This window comes from Pseudophryne corroboree, chromosome 9 (assembly GCF_028390025.1).
Source record: "Pseudophryne corroboree isolate aPseCor3 chromosome 9, aPseCor3.hap2, whole genome shotgun sequence".
Classification (NCBI taxonomy): domain Eukaryota; kingdom Metazoa; phylum Chordata; class Amphibia; order Anura; family Myobatrachidae; genus Pseudophryne; species Pseudophryne corroboree.
The window spans coordinates 6,098,637-6,118,996 of record NC_086452.1 but is presented as its reverse complement, the minus strand read 5'-3'; the positions used below and the strand labels follow the sequence as shown (position 1 = coordinate 6,118,996).

Below are 20,360 nucleotides of genomic sequence, written 5' to 3'. Positions count from 1 at the left end.
GGTCACTAGTAACTATCAGCAAAACTCTGCACTCTGAGTACTCCTAATGCTCCCCAAAATTACTAAGTTAGTAGTAAATCAACTCAAGTGTCTCTATCTATTCTAACGGAGAGGACGCCAGCCACGTCCTCTCCCTATCAATCTCAATGCACGTGTGAAAATGGCGGCAACGCGCGGCTCCTTATATAGAATCCGAGTCTCGCGATAGAATACGAGCCTCGCGAGAATCCGACAGCGGGATGATGACGTTCGGGCGCGCTCGGGTTAACCGAGCAAGGCGGGAAGATCCGAGTCTGCCTCGGACCCGTGTAAAAAGGCTGAAGTTCGGGCGGGTTCGGATTCCGAGGAACTGAACCCGCTCATCTCTAGTCCTAGAAGAGGACAAGAGCACAGGCATAGTGCTGAATCATGAACTTATCATCCAGGTACCACATGCAGGTACAGAGAAGCTTCAACAAGCAAGAACCAAACACGTCAGCGGCAAGGCTGACCATGTATGAAGTAGCACTGCTAAAGTGCGACAAGTAACCACCAGAAGATGTATTACCCTCAACTCAGCAACCCTTTTCCAGCATTAATCAATAAAGGTGTTGAATCTCAAGATTCAAAAGAAGGGAAAAACAGATTATCTACTGATGAATGGGAAAGCAAGAAGTTGATGATAAGGACCAGGAAGGTGGTCCAGAAGAGCAAGATACAGACAGATCATCATGGATGCAGGACCGGAGGGATGGTCCAGAAGAGGAAGAGAATAATTCTAGTAATCAAAAATGGTCCTTTTCCTTGTGTGGCGTTAATGGAACAAGAACCTCAACTTGCCATATGTTACATACACAGCCCTACCTAATGCTCAGCAAGAGCTATATGTGGATTGATCAAGGTACCATGAGGATGGAATTCCTTACACAGGAGTAAGTGACCACTGAACATGAAGTTGTGGATTCAGGATCCTTACCATCCCAGTACAAGAGTGTGGGCCAGATTTGGAAAAGCAGAGGCTTCAAGGAGGCAAGTGGCTAAGACATACAACATGCTTTCCTGATCAGACACCAGTTCAGAGCTCTGCAAGGGCCACAGAAAAGGTTGCAGTAATGAAGATCCAGGCACATGCAAGAAATGACACTCCTGAAACAAGAGGCAACAATCTGGCAAGATGCTGAAGCCAAGAGGGCAGCAAGATGCCCCCAGCAGGAAAGGCAAGCCTATATAGTAACCATTCCAGTGCCAGACCAGATGCCTTATTATGCTACACTGATTGAACTTCAGAACCAAGCAGGAGAGAGTGAGAAAGTAGCCTGTGGATAAATAAAGCAACCAAACAAACAACCAGTAAAGGTAGTCATCTTCACCACACATACAGAAGTAACAGAAAGAAGCAAGGTCTCAAATGCCTGATCTACAGGATTTGAAGAAATTTCAGAAACAAGCAGGTCCCGAAGAAAAAGCAGCATGGCAAAGAAGAAGAAGAGCCAGACAAGAAGAAGACACTGGCTTATGAAAATATGAAGTTATACTTACCCAGTAGCTTACATCCACATATGTGTTAAGTCAGCCATGGACTCACACACCTGGGAGAGGATCAAATGGAAAATTTAGTTAATGGAAGATGGATAGCTCAAGGATGTTATCCAGCCGCAACCAAGTTTGTACAAGCCTACTAGATATGTAGGCCTACTGGAAATGTCCAATCCAGGACAGAAGGTCAAGTCAATCCTTGGAGGAATCCCAAAAAAGTTATTTTCCATTTCAAAGACTGCAAATTGACTATATCTAACTGCCAAAGATGTATTGGTAGCTACAGACATTTTCAGTTATTTTCCAATGGCAAAAGCCACAGCAAAATCAATAGCTAGAAAATTAGGTTCAGAAGTTATTTGCAGATATGGAGTACCAAGAGTTATAGTAGCAGATAGCGGTATTTATTTCATTAAAGAAATAATGTAGTACATAAGGTATGATTTGGGAATACAACTGCATTCCATGTATCCACAGGTTAGTGGGTGTGTCACAGAAACCAGAAAGGGATGCTAAAGTGTTTATTTTTAGTACTGGTTAATAGTAGAACAATAATCAGTAAAACCATAGGTTATTCACCTTAAGAAATATTGTTTGATAGCATACCTAAGATAAGATGTTATTATCCATGAGAGTTACAGCATATATATGGTAATTGGACTGCATATGTTAAAAAGTCTTACTGAAGAAACTGACACATCTGTATTTTCTAGTTTTGCCTTTCTCTCAGATTCAGGAGCAAATCTGAATCCCCACCAGCTTTAACCAGGAGATTGGGTGTATCTGGAAAGACACATGAAAAAGTAATTTGAGCCCAGATTTGATGGTTCATATCGAGTGTTGCTGACCATGCCCATTTGTGTGTCAATTAAGGAAAGAGAAACTTGGGTTCCACTGCAAATTTGCTCAAGTTAAGTTTGAACAATGGAATACACAAACATACAAAGGCTAATTGGGCCTAAACTAGACAGACCACTATGGGTCATTATATTGGGAACTTCAGTGCTCATTGTTGTCATAATATACTCTATATCTCTCACAAAAGAGGGCAGGGACTAGCATGTCCGCCAATCCAAAGTTACGTACCAGTGTTTAGTATATAAGTATATACTTTTTATATATGTAGTATGTGCTTCTTATATACAGTATATAGTATATGAGAAGTGTGTTATCATACTAGAGCTTGTGTTAGTCAAGTTAAAGTAAAGATCATGAAATCTCTGGAAGTTCAAAGATATCAGTTAATTAAGAAATGCTGGGCTTACATGGGCCCACATCTGGAAAAGGAGGGGAATGGACATTTGTCCCCACTACATATAAGCATATAAGGGTTTTAATTTGTTTAAAGCAAATACATACTACTAAATAGAGTGTAATATTTTTTAGAATATGTATGAAGAGAATGTCAAGAATGTGTTGTATATTTATTACTGATAAAACAAAGAGTGTGCAAGAAGTGGTTTAGAGAAATGTTCTGCTCAAACCCAACTAATTGGTTTAGCGGGATCAAAGAGTAGATTGTTGGAATAGTGATGTTTTTATTAAAAATTGTTGGCTTAGCAATTTGCATATATCTGTGTTTTAAGATGCTATTTTGTTTCCTTTCCTTTCAGCTTGAAAGAAATCTGTAAACTCAAAGATGTGAATCCTCCGAGTTTAAGAAACTACAGAAGAGCTTGGCAAGAAGGAGCCGTGAGCAGTCTACCTTAATGGATATGATGTGAACGGTTCTTTACCTTCCGTGGGATAGAGTGACAAGCGCGGTCCTATGGGAACATAGCCTTTAGCACCATTATAGCTAGACTGTTTGCTTAGTCTCTTGTAGGTAGAGTTTATGTGATGCCTTGTAGCTCAACTGTAATGTCATATTGTTATCAGCGGTAATGTCATTTTATTATGAAAGGAGGGACTGAGGAAGATAGATGTATTTAGCTTAAGCATGTCAGCCATTTTGTTAAGTAGCAGCCATGATGTAGTGAAGTAGAAGTATGCTTTGCTGAGTTAATCATTATAATGCTGACATTTCATAGTTAGTACATTGTGTGCGAAGCAAGGTCGTAGCTATAAGTCTTGAAAACATGTTATTTGACAGTCTCTTGTGTTTAGACTCCTCCTGAAGGACACGTAGGGGGATGTCAGCCTGAGAGGAGTTATGAGAAGAGATGCATTATAGTTTTTGAAATGTGACGTGTATCAAGTGTTCATGCAAGTATCTTTTTTCTCTATATAATGTCATGCTAAATAAAGTAAAGGCAGTCTCATTTTGCTGGACATAACTGATGTGTGTCTGCTTCCTGGGATTCCCAATCAATTGGTAGACAAAGGGTAATGAACAGACAATTGAAGGAGATTGATAGAAGGAGGCTTATCTCCAACACTGTCAACCTATAGTGGTCGACCTAAACATTGTCAACCTAGACAGTGTCGATCTTCAGACCGGATCCCATTTTATTTACCCCTGAATGTATGAAGGAGGAATCGCAGCTGATATCTCCGACACCTGCTGTAATCCCTCCGTTGCCGCCGGCAGCCACATCGCTCATATGTGTCTATGGGGGGTGCGATGCTGCCAGATTTGATGCTGTCTATGGGCTACACTTCGGGGATGTAGTTTCAGCAGGGTTCTCCAGGAACCCTCCGCCAGAAATACATAGGTGCATGTGATGGGCTCCTTTAGAACCCCCTGTCCCTGCCCATTCCGGGTGATGTGTACACCTGATATGATTGCATTCTGCAATGCGATCCTGCGCTCTAATAACGCTGCCTGTTCACATTGCAAATGTGATCATTGATAAATGGACCCAACAAACGTAATCCAATCAGTGGCAGTAACAATGAGACTGACAACTGTCGCTCTGCCTGTGTGACTGCGCCTTTCACACTCTCTAATACTGCGCTTCTCACACTCAGGTCATGTTTTCCAGGTCACCTGGCAGGCGCACAGGTGTAGTCATTATTCACTGACAGCTAATTGTTTAACTTGTGATTCTGTGAGGAGACCTGGAAAACATGGCCTGTGTGGGGTCCTTAGGACCGAGTTTGAGAACCTGTGCTCTCATATATACAGAAAATGCACAACCAGCGTCACTCCTCACCCTGCCGAGTCAGAATGGCCTTCGCATACTCCGGGTGACCGACCATGAGTGACGCATAGAAGCTTCCAATCCACAGCGGGTATCCATATTCGTACTGCTTCGCAAATCCGTCCATGACGTCCAGATCTGTCCCATCTTCTTTGAGCTGTTAAAAAAGATGAAGAGATGTGATATAAAATGTGACAGAAATGTGTTATAGCAGGCTACCGGTGCAGACTATTGCACCATCAGACTATTGCACCATCAGTCCTATCATAGAAGAGGTTCTGGGTTTGACTGTTTTCCACCTGTAGGCCACTGTTGGGGATCAGTATGATATCCTGGCTGTCGGGATTTCGACGGTCAGTAGACCAACGCCGGGATCCCAACAGCTGGAATACCGGCAGCAAGTGCAGCGTATCCCCACATGGGCTTGCTGCGCTGCCACACTTCGGGCCCGGTGGCGACTTATATTCTCCCTTGGGTGGTGGCGCAGAGCACCACCCAAGTGAGGATTTTAGCCAGCGGTCAGGATTCAGACTGCTGGTGTTTTACCGGGTGTCGGGATTCGCCATCGGTCTCCTGACAGCCAGGATCCCAAGAACCGGTAAATTGAATGCCTCCCCACTGTTGTTGCCCCCTCCCCATAGTCGGACCCTTCTGTGCCCCAACAAGCATAATGTCTTGTCTAAATACAACAAATAATATATGCTGCCAGTAATCATTGTCGCCCCCCGCTCAACCCAAGACCCCAAGAACACCTCTGCCTGTCAATCAGGCAGTAGCGCAGCCAAAGGGGTTATTGCCGTCACATGGATGAACGATGCGACCTGAATAACCCCCAGTGTCTGCGGCATTTGCTTGCAGTGATGTCAGAGGTTTTGCCGCGTTTAGTAATGATACATCTGCCCCGAGGGAGGAGGAAGCGAGACGCCGGGCAGCACACTGGTGCAGGATAGTGAGGAGATGAAGCAGTGCTGATGGGGAGAAGTCGCCACTCGCACGCCCGGCTGAGACTCGGAGGACCCCAGTGACGGGTGTTGAGTGATAACATTCCTCTGGCAATAAGACAAAGTAAGGGGTAATCACTGCTTCATAAATAGGCTCCACTATGGGGCTCATTCTGAGTCGCCCGCTGCTGCGACCGCGTTACCATCTGGTGCAGTAGTTGCGCCTGTGCTGCTAGTGTCGGCCCTTCCCCCGATGTGCAGCCGTACGTCCGAGTGTGCAGGACTGAGACACCGGCTGCCAGCAGATGCCCAGTGACCACTTGGTGCGTCTGTAGAAGTAGCACTGTCATATGCACCAGCCCCGTGCCAGGCCCCTATGTGAGCATTCTGCGTCTCTGTACGCAGCCACTATCCGCCACACACATGCGGCACTGCCGTAACACACCAATAAGACTCGCCATCTCCAGTACGCTTTCTAATCGTGTCTGACACATCGCATCTCCTGCAACTGTGACAGTGCACACACAGACTCTGAGTACGTGGCAGTGTGACTTACCTTACTGCACGCACAGACTCTGGGTACATGGCAGTGTGACTTACCTTACTGCACGCACAGACTCTGAGTACGTGGCAGTGTGACTTACCTTACTGCACGCACAGACTCTGGGTACATGGCAGTGTGACTTACCTTACTGCACGCACAGACTCTGGGTACATGGCAGTGTGACTTACCTTACTGCACGCACAGACTCTGAGTACATGGCAGTGTGACTTACCTTACTGCACGCACAGACTCTGGGTACATGGCAGTGTGACTTACCTTACTGCACGCACAGACTCTGGGTACATGGCAGTGTGACATACCTTACTGCACGCACAGACTCTGAGTACATGGCAGTGTGACTTACCTTACTGCACGCACAGACTCTGGGTACATGGCAGTGTGACTTACCTTACTGCACGCACAGACTATGAGTACATGGCAGTGTGACTTACCTTACTGCACGCACAGACCCTGGGTACATGGCAGTGTGACTTACCTTACTGCACGCACAGACTCTGGGTACATGGCAGTGTGACTTACCTTACTGCACGCACAGACTCTGGGTACATGGCAGTGTGACTTACCTTACTGCACGCACAGACTCTGAGTACATGGCAGTGTGACTTACCTTACTGCACGCACAGACTATGAGTACATGGCAGTGTGACTTACCTTACTGCACGCACAGACTCTGAGTACATGGCAGTGTGACTTACCTTACTGCACGCACAGACTCTGGGTACATGGCAGTGTGACTTACCTTACTGCACGCACAGACTCTGGGTACATGGCAGTGTGACATACCTTACTGCACGCACAGACTCTGAGTACATGGCAGTGTGACTTACCTTACTGCACGCACAGACTCTGGGTACATGGCAGTGTGACTTACCTTACTGCACGCACAGACTATGAGTACATGGCAGTGTGACTTACCTTACTGCACGCACAGACTCGGGGTACATGGCAGTGTGACTTACCTTACTGCACGCACAGACTCGGGGTACATGGCAGTGTGACTTACCTTACTGCACGCACAGACCCTGGGTACATGGCAGTGTGACTTACCTTACTGCACGCACAGACTCTGGGTACATGGCAGTGTGACTTACCTTACTGCACGCACAGACTCTGGGTACATGGCAGTGTGACTTACCTTACTGCACGCACAGACTCTGAGTACATGGCAGTGTGACTTACCTTACTGCACGCACAGACTCTGGGTACATGGCAGTGTGACTTACCTTACTGCACGCACAGACTCTGGGTACATGGCAGTGTGACATACCTTACTGCACGCACAGACTCTGAGTACATGGCAGTGTGACTTACCTTACTGCACGCACAGACTCTGGGTACATGGCAGTGTGACTTACCTTACTGCACGCACAGACTGAGTACATGGCAGTGTGACTTACCTTACTGCACGCACAGACCCTGGGTACATGGCAGTGTGACTTACCTTACTGCACGCACAGACTCTGGGTACATGGCAGTGTGACTTACCTTACTGCACGCACAGACTCTGGGTACATGGCAGTGTGACTTACCTTACTGCACGCACAGACTCTGAGTACATGGCAGTGTGACTTACCTTACTGCACGCACAGACTCTGGGTACATGGCAGTGTGACTTACCTTACTGCACGCACAGACTCTGGGTACATGGCAGTGTGACATACCTTACTGCACGCACAGACTCTGAGTACATGGCAGTGTGACTTACCTTACTGCACGCACAGACTCTGGGTACATGGCAGTGTGACTTACCTTACTGCACGCACAGACTATGAGTACATGGCAGTGTGACTTACCTTACTGCACGCACAGACTCGGGGTACATGGCAGTGTGACTTACCTTACTGCACGCACAGACTCGGGGTACATGGCAGTGTGACTTACCTTACTGCACGCACAGACTCTGGGTACATGGCAGTGTGACTTACCTTACTGCACGCACAGACTCTGGGTACATGGCAGTGTGACATACCTTACTGCACGCACAGACTCTGAGTACATGGCAGTGTGACTTACCTTACTGCACGCACAGACTATGGGTACATGGCAGTGTGACATACCTTACTGCACGCACAGACTCTGGGTACATGGCAGTGTGACTTACCTTACTGCACGCACAGACTCTGGGTACATGGCAGTGTGACTTACCTTACTGCACGCACAGACTATGAGTACATGGCAGTGTGACTTACCTTACTGCACGCACAGACTATGAGTACATGGCAGTGTGACATACCTTACTGCACGCACAGACTATGAGTACATGGCAGTGTGACTTACCTTACTGCACGCACAGACTCTGGGTACATGGCAGTGTGACTTACCTTACTGCACGCACAGACTCTGGGTACATGGCAGTGTGACATACCTTACTGCACGCACAGACTATGAGTACATGGCAGTGTGACTTACCTTACTGCACGCACAGACTATGAGTACATGGCAGTGTGACTTACCTTACTGCACGCACAGACTCTGGGTACATGGCAGTGTGACTTACCTTACTGCACGCACAGACTCTGGGTACATGGCAGTGTGACATACCTTACTGCACGCACAGACTATGAGTACATGGCAGTGTGACTTACCTTACTGCACGCACAGACTCTGGGTACATGGCAGTGTGACATACCTTACTGCACGCACAGACTCTGGGTACATGGCAGTGTGACATACCTTACTGCACGCACAGACTCTGGGTACATGGCAGTGTGACATACCTTACTGCACGCACAGACTCTGGGTACATGGCAGTGTGACATACCTTACTGCACGCACAGACTCTGGGTACATGGCAGTGTGACTTACCTTACTGCACGCACAGACTATGAGTACATGGCAGTGTGACTTACCTTACTGCACGCACAGACTATGAGTACATGGCAGTGTGACATACCTTACTGCACGCACAGACTATGAGTACATGGCAGTGTGACTTACCTTACTGCACGCACAGACTCTGGGTACATGGCAGTGTGACTTACCTTACTGCACGCACAGACTCTGGGTACATGGCAGTGTGACATACCTTACTGCACGCACAGACTATGAGTACATGGCAGTGTGACTTACCTTACTGCACGCACAGACTATGAGTACATGGCAGTGTGACTTACCTTACTGCACGCACAGACTCTGGGTACATGGCAGTGTGACTTACCTTACTGCACGCACAGACTCTGGGTACATGGCAGTGTGACATACCTTACTGCACGCACAGACTATGAGTACATGGCAGTGTGACTTACCTTACTGCACGCACAGACTCTGGGTACATGGCAGTGTGACATACCTTACTGCACGCACAGACTCTGGGTACATGGCAGTGTGACATACCTTACTGCACGCACAGACTATGAGTACATGGCAGTGTGACATACCTTACTGCACGCACAGACTATGAGTACATGGCAGTGTGACATACCTTACTGCACGCACAGACTCGGGGTACATGGCAGTGTGACTTACCTTACTGCACGCACAGGCTCTGGGTACATGGCAGTGTGACTTACCTTACTGCACGCACAGACTATGAGTACATGGCAGTGTGACATACCTTACTGCACGCACAGACTCGGGGTACATGGCAGTGTGACTTACCTTACTGCACGCACAGGCTCTGGGTACATGGCAGTGTGACTTACCTTACTGCACGCACAGACTCGGGGTACATGGCAGTGTGACTTACCTTACTGCACGCACAGACTCGGGGTACATGGCAGTGTGACTTACCTTACTGCACGCACAGACTATGAGTACATGGCAGTGTGACTTACCTTACTGCACGCACAGACTCGGGATACATGGCAGTGTGACCTATAAGTACATGGCAGTGTGACATACCTTACTGCACGCACAGACTATGAGTACATGGCAGTGTGACATACCTTACTGCACGCACAGACTCTGGGTATATGGCAGTGTGACATACCTTACTGCACGCACAGACTATGAGTACATGGCAGTGTGACATACCTTACTGCACGCACAGACTCTGGGTACATGGCAGTGTGACCTATAAGTACATGGCAGTGTGACTTACCTTACTGCACGCACAGACTCTGGGTACATGGCAGTGTGACTTACCTTACTGCACGCACAGGCTCTGGGTACATGGCAGTGTGACTTACCTTACTGCACGCACAGACTATGAGTACATGGCAGTGTGACTTACCTTACTGCACGCACAGACTCTGGGTACATGGCAGTGTGACTTACCTTACTGCACGCACAGGCTCTGGGTACATGGCAGTGTGACTTACCTTACTGCACGCACAGACTATGAGTACATGGCAGTGTGACCTATAAGTACATGGCAGTGTGACTTACCTTACTGCACGCACAGACTCTGGGTACATGGCAGTGTGACTTACCTTACTGCACGCACAGACTCGGGGTACATGGCAGTGTGACTTACCTTACTGCACGCACAGACTATGAGTACATGGCAGTGTGACATACCTTACTGCACTCACAGACTCGGGGTACATGGCAGTGTGACATACCTTACTGCACGCACAGACTATGAGTACATGGCAGTGTGACTTACCTTACTGCATGCACAGACTCTGAGTACATGGCAGTGTGACTTACCTTACTGCACGCACAGACTCGGGGTACATGGCAGTGTGACTTACCTTACTGCACGCACAGACTATGAGTACATGGCAGTGTGACTTACCTTACTGCATGCACAGACTATGAGTACATGGCAGTGTGACTTACCTTACTGCACGCACAGACTCGGGGTACATGGCAGTGTGACTTACCTTACTGCACGCACAGACTATGAGTACATGGCAGTGTGACATACCTTACTGCACGCACAGACTCTGGGTACATGGCAGTGTGACATACCTTACTGCACGCACAGACTATGAGTACATGGCAGTGTGACTTACCTTACTGCATGCACAGACTATGAGTACATGGCAGTGTGACATACCTTACTGCACGCACAGACTCTGGGTACATGGCAGTGTGACCTATAAGTACATGGCAGTGTGACTTACCTTACTGCACGCACAGACTATGAGTACATGGCAGTGTGACATACCTTACTGCACGCACAGACTCTGGGTACATGGCAGTGTGACATACCTTACTGCACGCACAGACTATGAGTACATGGCAGTGTGACTTACCTTACTGCATGCACAGACTCTGAGTACATGGCAGTGTGACTTACCTTACTGCACGCACAGACTCGGGGTACATGGCAGTGTGACTTACCTTACTGCACGCACAGACTCGGGGTACATGGCAGTGTGACTTACCTTACTGCACGCACAGACTATGAGTACATGGCAGTGTGACATACCTTACTGCACGCACAGACTCTGGGTACATGGCAGTGTGACATACCTTACTGCACGCACAGACTATGAGTACATGGCAGTGTGACTTACCTTACTGCATGCACAGACTATGAGTACATGGCAGTGTGACATACCTTACTGCACGCACAGACTCTGGGTACATGGCAGTGTGACCTATAAGTACATGGCAGTGTGACTTACCTTACTGCACGCACAGACTATGAGTACATGGCAGTGTGACATACCTTACTGCACGCACAGACTCGGGGTACATGGCAGTGTGACTTACCTTACTGCACGCACAGACTCTGGGTACATGGCAGTGTGACATACCTTACTGCACGCACAGACTATGAGTACATGGCAGTGTGACTTACCTTACTGCATGCACAGACTATGAGTACATGGCAGTGTGACATACCTTACTGCACGCACAGACTCTGGGTACATGGCAGTGTGACCTATAAGTACATGGCAGTGTGACTTACCTTACTGCACGCACAGACTATGAGTACATGGCAGTGTGACATACCTTACTGCACGCACAGACTCTGGGTACATGGCAGTGTGACCTATAAGTACATGGCAGTGTGACTTACCTTACTGCACGCACAGACTATGAGTACATGGCAGTGTGACATACCTTACTGCACGCACAGACTCTGGGTACATGGCAGTGTGACCTATAAGTACATGGCAGTGTGACATACCTTACTGCACGCACAGACTATGAGTACATGGCAGTGTGACATACCTTACTGCACGCACAGACTCTGGGTACATGGCAGTGTGACCTATAAGTACAAGGCAGTGTGACATACCTTACTGCACGCACAGACTCTGGGTACATGGCAGTGTGACCTATAAGTACATGGCAGTGTGACTTACCTTACTGCACGCACAGACTATGAGTACATGGCAGTGTGACATACCTTACTGCACGCACAGACTATGAGTACATGGCAGTGTGACATACCTTACTGCACGCACAGACTCTGGGTACATGGCAGTGTGACCTATAAGTACAAGGCAGTGTGACATACCTTACTGCACGCACAGACTCTGGGTACATGGCAGTGTGACCTATAAGTACATGGCAGTGTGACTTACCTTACTGCACGCACAGACTATGAGTACATGGCAGTGTGACATACCTTACTGCACGCACAGACTATGAGTACATGGCAGTGTGACCTATAAGTACAAGGCAGTGTGACATACCTTACTGCACGCACAGACTCTGGGTACATGGCAGTGTGACCTATAAGTACATGGCAGTGTGACTTACCTTACTGCACGCACAGACTATGAGTACATGGCAGTGTGACATACCTTACTGCACGCACAGACTCTGGGTACATGGCAGTGTGACCTATAAGTACATGGCAGTGTGACATACCTTACTGCACGCACAGACTATGAGTACATGGCAGTGTGACATACCTTACTGCACGCACAGACTCTGGGTACATGGCTGTGTGACTTACCTTACTGCACGCACAGACTCGGGGTACATGGCAGTGTGACTTACCTTACTGCACGCACAGACTATAAGTACATGGCAGTGTGACATACCTTACTGCACGCACAGACTCTGGGTACATGGCAGTGTGACCTATAAGTACATGGCAGTGTGACATACCTTACTGCACGCACAGACTATGAGTACATGGCAGTGTGACATACCTTACTGCACGCACAGACTCTGGGTATATGGCAGTGTGACATACCTTACTGCACGCACAGACTATGAGTACATGGCAGTGTGACATACCTTACTGCACGCACAGACTCTGGGTACATGGCAGTGTGACCTATAAGTACATGGCAGTGTGACTTACCTTACTGCACGCACAGACTCTGGGTACATGGCAGTGTGACCTATAAGTACATGGCAGTGTGACTTACCTTACTGCACGCACAGACTCTGGGTACATGGCAGTGTGACTTACCTTACTGCACGCACAGGCTCTGGGTACATGGCAGTGTGACTTACCTTACTGCACGCACAGACTATGAGTACATGGCAGTGTGACTTACCTTACTGCACGCACAGACTCTGGGTACATGGCAGTGTGACTTACCTTACTGCACGCACAGGCTCTGGGTACATGGCAGTGTGACTTACCTTACTGCACGCACAGACTATGAGTACATGGCAGTGTGACCTATAAGTACATGGCAGTGTGACTTACCTTACTGCACGCACAGACTCTGGGTACATGGCAGTGTGACTTACCTTACTGCACGCACAGACTCGGGGTACATGGCAGTGTGACTTACCTTACTGCACGCACAGACTATGAGTACATGGCAGTGTGACATACCTTACTGCACGCACAGACTCGGGGTACATGGCAGTGTGACATACCTTACTGCACGCACAGACTATGAGTACATGGCAGTGTGACTTACCTTACTGCATGCACAGACTCTGAGTACATGGCAGTGTGACTTACCTTACTGCACGCACAGACTATGAGTACATGGCAGTGTGACTTACCTTACTGCACGCACAGACTCGGGGTACATGGCAGTGTGACTTACCTTACTGCACGCACAGACTATGAGTACATGGCAGTGTGACATACCTTACTGCACGCACAGACTCTGGGTACATGGCAGTGTGACATACCTTACTGCACGCACAGACTATGAGTACATGGCAGTGTGACTTACCTTACTGCATGCACAGACTATGAGTACATGGCAGTGTGACATACCTTACTGCACGCACAGACTCTGGGTACATGGCAGTGTGACCTATAAGTACATGGCAGTGTGACTTACCTTACTGCACGCACAGACTATGAGTACATGGCAGTGTGACATACCTTACTGCACGCACAGACTCTGGGTACATGGCAGTGTGACATACCTTACTGCACGCACAGACTATGAGTACATGGCAGTGTGACTTACCTTACTGCATGCACAGACTCTGAGTACATGGCAGTGTGACTTACCTTACTGCACGCACAGACTCGGGGTACATGGCAGTGTGACTTACCTTACTGCACGCACAGACTCGGGGTACATGGCAGTGTGACTTACCTTACTGCACGCACAGACTATGAGTACATGGCAGTGTGACATACCTTACTGCACGCACAGACTCTGGGTACATGGCAGTGTGACATACCTTACTGCACGCACAGACTATGAGTACATGGCAGTGTGACTTACCTTACTGCATGCACAGACTATGAGTACATGGCAGTGTGACATACCTTACTGCACGCACAGACTCTGGGTACATGGCAGTGTGACCTATAAGTACATGGCAGTGTGACTTACCTTACTGCACGCACAGACTATGAGTACATGGCAGTGTGACATACCTTACTGCACGCACAGACTCGGGGTACATGGCAGTGTGACTTACCTTACTGCACGCACAGACTCTGGGTACATGGCAGTGTGACATACCTTACTGCACGCACAGACTATGAGTACATGGCAGTGTGACTTACCTTACTGCATGCACAGACTATGAGTACATGGCAGTGTGACATACCTTACTGCACGCACAGACTCTGGGTACATGGCAGTGTGACCTATAAGTACATGGCAGTGTGACTTACCTTACTGCACGCACAGACTATGAGTACATGGCAGTGTGACATACCTTACTGCACGCACAGACTCTGGGTACATGGCAGTGTGACCTATAAGTACATGGCAGTGTGACTTACCTTACTGCACGCACAGACTATGAGTACATGGCAGTGTGACATACCTTACTGCACGCACAGACTCTGGGTACATGGCAGTGTGACCTATAAGTACATGGCAGTGTGACATACCTTACTGCACGCACAGACTATGAGTACATGGCAGTGTGACATACCTTACTGCACGCACAGACTCTGGGTACATGGCAGTGTGACCTATAAGTACAAGGCAGTGTGACATACCTTACTGCACGCACAGACTCTGGGTACATGGCAGTGTGACCTATAAGTACATGGCAGTGTGACTTACCTTACTGCACGCACAGACTATGAGTACATGGCAGTGTGACATACCTTACTGCACGCACAGACTATGAGTACATGGCAGTGTGACATACCTTACTGCACGCACAGACTCTGGGTACATGGCAGTGTGACCTATAAGTACAAGGCAGTGTGACATACCTTACTGCACGCACAGACTCTGGGTACATGGCAGTGTGACCTATAAGTACATGGCAGTGTGACTTACCTTACTGCACGCACAGACTATGAGTACATGGCAGTGTGACATACCTTACTGCACGCACAGACTATGAGTACATGGCAGTGTGACCTATAAGTACAAGGCAGTGTGACATACCTTACTGCACGCACAGACTCTGGGTACATGGCAGTGTGACCTATAAGTACATGGCAGTGTGACTTACCTTACTGCACGCACAGACTATGAGTACATGGCAGTGTGACATACCTTACTGCACGCACAGACTCTGGGTACATGGCAGTGTGACCTATAAGTACATGGCAGTGTGACATACCTTACTGCACGCACAGACTATGAGTACATGGCAGTGTGACATACCTTACTGCACGCACAGACTCTGGGTACATGGCTGTGTGACTTACCTTACTGCACGCACAGACTCGGGGTACATGGCAGTGTGACTTACCTTACTGCACGCACAGACTATAAGTACATGGCAGTGTGACATACCTTACTGCACGCACAGACTCTGGGTACATGGCAGTGTGACCTATAAGTACATGGCAGTGTGACATACCTTACTGCACGCACAGACTATGAGTACATGGCAGTGTGACATACCTTACTGCACGCACAGACTCTGGGTATATGGCAGTGTGACATACCTTACTGCACGCACAGACTATGAGTACATGGCAGTGTGACATACCTTACTGCACGCACAGACTCTGGGTACATGGCAGTGTGACTTACATTACTGCACGCACAGACTCTGGGTACATGGCTGTGTGACTTACATTACTGCACAGAAGAAAAATCAGTTAACTGCACCCAAATCAGAATCAGCCATATATGTTGTATTAGCAATCCCCGGATCCCATAACACAGCGGGCACTCACCTCATGAGCGTTGCCGTACAGCCAGTGGCGCTCTGGACCCGGGAACGCAGAGAACACCCGGCGCAGCTGCTGCCACCTCAGGTACAGCGTAGAGGCTTTGTACAGCAGGTAGAGGAGGAAGAGCCAGGCAGCCCAGTGACAGAGGCCGCTCAGGGACAGCACAGAGGAGGCAGCCATGGCTGGTACTGCTGCTGCTCTCACAGGAGGAACACTATGTGCTCACACACAGGGACATAATAATGTGTCTGGGGCAGGTGGAGCCACAGGACGGGACTATGTACAGAGTGGGAGGAGAGGGAGCTGCAGGAGGAGGGAGTGGGGGGTACACACACACACACACACACACACACAGACACACACACACACACACACACACACTAGTAGCTGCGGGGGGGGGGGGAGCAGTGAACACAATAGAGTACAGGGGAAGCAGCTCAGTAAAATGACTGTATGTGATGTGCGCTGTGTGATACAATGGAGTGCAGAGTTAGGGTGCACATACGCTTCCTGTGTTTGCAGATGTGTGTGATCAGGGAACAGTCAGGACACCAGCAACGTGAGATTGGGGCAGGTGAGTGACAGTAAGTCACACTCCAGCGTCGGCACCTGACGGCACAGATTGCACCAGTTACGCCCGGCCATGTGTGTGATCTGGGAGGAGTCAGGACACCAGCAACGTGAGATTGGGGCAGGTGAGTGACAGTAAGTGTGTCACACACCGGCGTCGGCATCTGTCGGCACAGATTGCACCAGTTGTTCCCGGCACCAGTTATGCCCAGCACCAGTTGTTCCCGGCACCAGTTATGCCCAGCACCAGTTATCCAGTTTATCCCCATTGTGTTTGGGTAATAATTTGGTAAAATGATCACTGGGACTCTTGTGTGTAATCTGCCTCTATAATAAATCAGTGATGTTACCTGGACTGTAATGGGCCGGCTTATTCCCATTAATAACATATGGTCTCACTGCAGCCTGGCCGGTTATATGATGCGTCCTAATGTTCTCGTGTTTTGTTGTTTTCTTAAATGTAAAAAGTTCCGCCTAAATGAAGGCGTATAAGGTTAGTTTGGTAACAGATAGGTGACATAGGCGTCCATGTATAGCAGCCGACCGTTCCCCACCGACGCCTGGCTGACGTCACTGTGCTGCTGCGGATGTGGCTGGCGTTACACAGACTCAGCAGCGCTAGCACCAATATGGTAATGCAGCACGCAGGACAGAACTTAGCGGCGCAGGACAGCGCTCCGTCCTCATCTGAATCAGCCCCAATGTCACCTTCCATTCAGCCGACGCTGTGATGCTTTATGTCATGTTTTGTAGCGTCACTTTAGATACAGATAAATGTAACAGGGTCTGAACGTGCGATTTAAGCGCTAAACTCACACATTCTGGAAACTCAACCAATGTACAGTAATAGGGTGAGAGTTAGAACCTCCGACGTGAATAAAAATTCTTAAAAAAAAGAGGTGGTTTAAATAGATGACTTATATTCGACACTTTGGAAGAAAAAGATGAAAAATACACATTTTAATACATTTACAATAAATCAACATTCATAAAAATATATCTAAGTTAAAAACCCAAATACAATATTTTAAACCCTGAAAACAATATATGTACATGTATGTGTATAAACACATTACACTGACCCATACAATCAGTATTGGCTAAACTGTCCCCCCTAAATAGCGTTCCTACATGTAAGTGTTTAAATTCCCATTTACCTTCTGCAGAGAGAGAAATTGTGGAAACGTTCTTTCTCTAAATGGGGGGAGGATATTCCGGGGTTACCGGATCAGGCCGCCATCATGAAACCAGGTCAGATGACGTTTAATTCGGCTCAACTGCAGGAGGTGTATTTCAAGGTGCTCCGGTCCAAAGAGTGCGTATGTTCCCAGACGGGTCTAGTGAATGTCTAAAATCTCATACACTACACGCTTCCTTCTTTCATTTCTTTTGGACGTGTGGGAAAATTGCTACATTTTGGAATAAAGTTATAATCTATGTTAACCAAATTTTTTCTTTAAGGCTAACTAAAGCCCCGATAGCTTGCCTCTGCTCCTGTCTCTCAAACTGGTTTCTGGGCCCAGACAAAAGACGGGTTCCCCCGGCCCTCACGGTCATTCTCACTGTGGCTAAAAAGGTAAAATTAAATCATTGGACGAAAAGGTCGTCCCCTTCTTTAGGTGAACTAAAAAATGTACTATTACGCATTCTTTACTTTGAGCGCCAAGCCACTTTATCGGACATAGAGAAGGGTGTAGCTCGTTTTTATATAAAATGGGGGCTCTAGATCACCAGTCTGGACCCAGAAACACAGGCGCATATTGAGAGGCTTTTTGAAAACACCTCCTGGGCTTTATATAAACGTATCAAGTCCATTTGAATGGTTCAATGTGCTGAGGTCTTACTCTTATTTCTTATGCCCATATGGCGTTGGTGAGCTCGAAGAGTCTCCGCCTCTACCTCCGTGTTTAGACAGTCACTTGTCCTGTCGTCCCCCCTTTCCCCTCCTCGATGTGTTTCCCCTTTGATATGTGTTTGTTGATCTTTTTGGTGATATATTGTCTTGATATGTTTGACGATGTACCATTTATTTAGCATTCTGTATTTTGTATATTGATTTACTTTGATTGCTATGTTTCTTTTTCGGTACTTGTTTGGATTCGGGGAGGTATGTCTCTCCCCTGCTCTTAGCACATATGCCTAGTATACACTGCTCCCATGTCTTTGTACCTTGATGTATAGTACTGGTTATTGGATGCATTCATACAGTGTGTGACTTCTGTATTCTTCTAAACAAATAAAATTGTTTTACAAAATAACCTTAATGTACCCTCTACATAGTGTTCCTATTTATACATACAATTTAAAAACACATTGGAAAAAACCCAGTACCACTGTATACTAACAAATGAACTTACGTTAAAAGAAATGCACAGACACAAATGTTTTCTAAACACTTTACAGCACCAAAAACTACTAACATGTACATACAAAGCAACCCAGAGACTGTGCGTGCATTAAGGTACGTGCACTAGAAAATCTGTTCCGGGAAGGCTGAAAGGCAGGACTAAGCGTGGTGAAAAGCAAAATCAAGGACAGTTGTCTTAATTTGTTTTCTCTCCAAACACCCCCCTCCCCCCCCCCTCCCCTCTTTTTTCCCCCCTTACCGAAATGGATCCACATCAAGAGACTGGATTCCGGATTTTTCTTGTGATTCTATTTTTGATCAGGACAATTTGTTTTTGTGAGGGCCCCCGAGAAGTTGAACAAGGATCTGGAATGGGTTCTGATGGAGAGGATGAATTCATAGGACTCCAGGATCAGTCCATCACTCTGGTCAAAGCTGGTATCAGTAGGAGATCTGGTAGTCGCGGAGCTCGGAGGCAATGTGAAGGTTTATTGTCTGATGAATACTGCATATGTAAGTACTGCGATAACATAGTCGAAGATGAGTGCATCCAGAGATGTCAGTCAAACAATAATATCAATATTGACGGACATCCTTTGAGTGATTACCACTCATTAGTGGGTAAGGTCTTAAATCAAACAGAATGCTGGGTGTGCTCGCAAGTACCTCAAGGACAGAGTAAATCGTGATTAGTGCCATACCCATTACCAGTAAATGAGGTACTCAAATTACGGGATGGGGGGGGGGGAGACCAGTGGACAAGAAATTCAATATATCTAGACCCGCTAGCTTAAAGCTCCACCAGTACCATGTAGATAGATCACTACTGTGTTTCAACGTGTCCAATTTCCGGAAACCAGGAGATTGGGAAGTGACATGGAATAACCAGACAATGACCTTCTCACACAGAGCTGATAAGGAACCCATCAACTCTGAACTGAACTTATACGTGGGTTAACCACAAATG

General features: G+C 47.5%; 1 protein-coding gene across 2 annotated transcripts in view; it reads right to left on the bottom strand.

Annotated features, from left to right (window-relative positions):
- Window positions 1–16,751, bottom strand: part of LOC134957215 (cytochrome P450 4B1-like) — a 243,114-nt gene extending 226,363 nt beyond the window's left edge. Inside the window, exons 1-2 of one of the 2 annotated variants that reach the window (XM_063938917.1) lie at window positions 16,480–16,751; window positions 4,611–4,755 (exon numbers count right to left, since the gene is read on the bottom strand). In XM_063938917.1, the coding sequence (XP_063794987.1) occupies window positions 4,611–4,755; window positions 16,480–16,656 (322 nt within the window). In that variant the 5' untranslated portion in view covers window positions 16,657–16,751. The remainder of the gene's footprint in view (window positions 1–4,610; window positions 4,756–16,479) is intronic. The other variant, XM_063938918.1, reaches the window with a different exon arrangement.
- Between the last annotated feature and the right edge of the window lie 3,609 nt (window positions 16,752–20,360).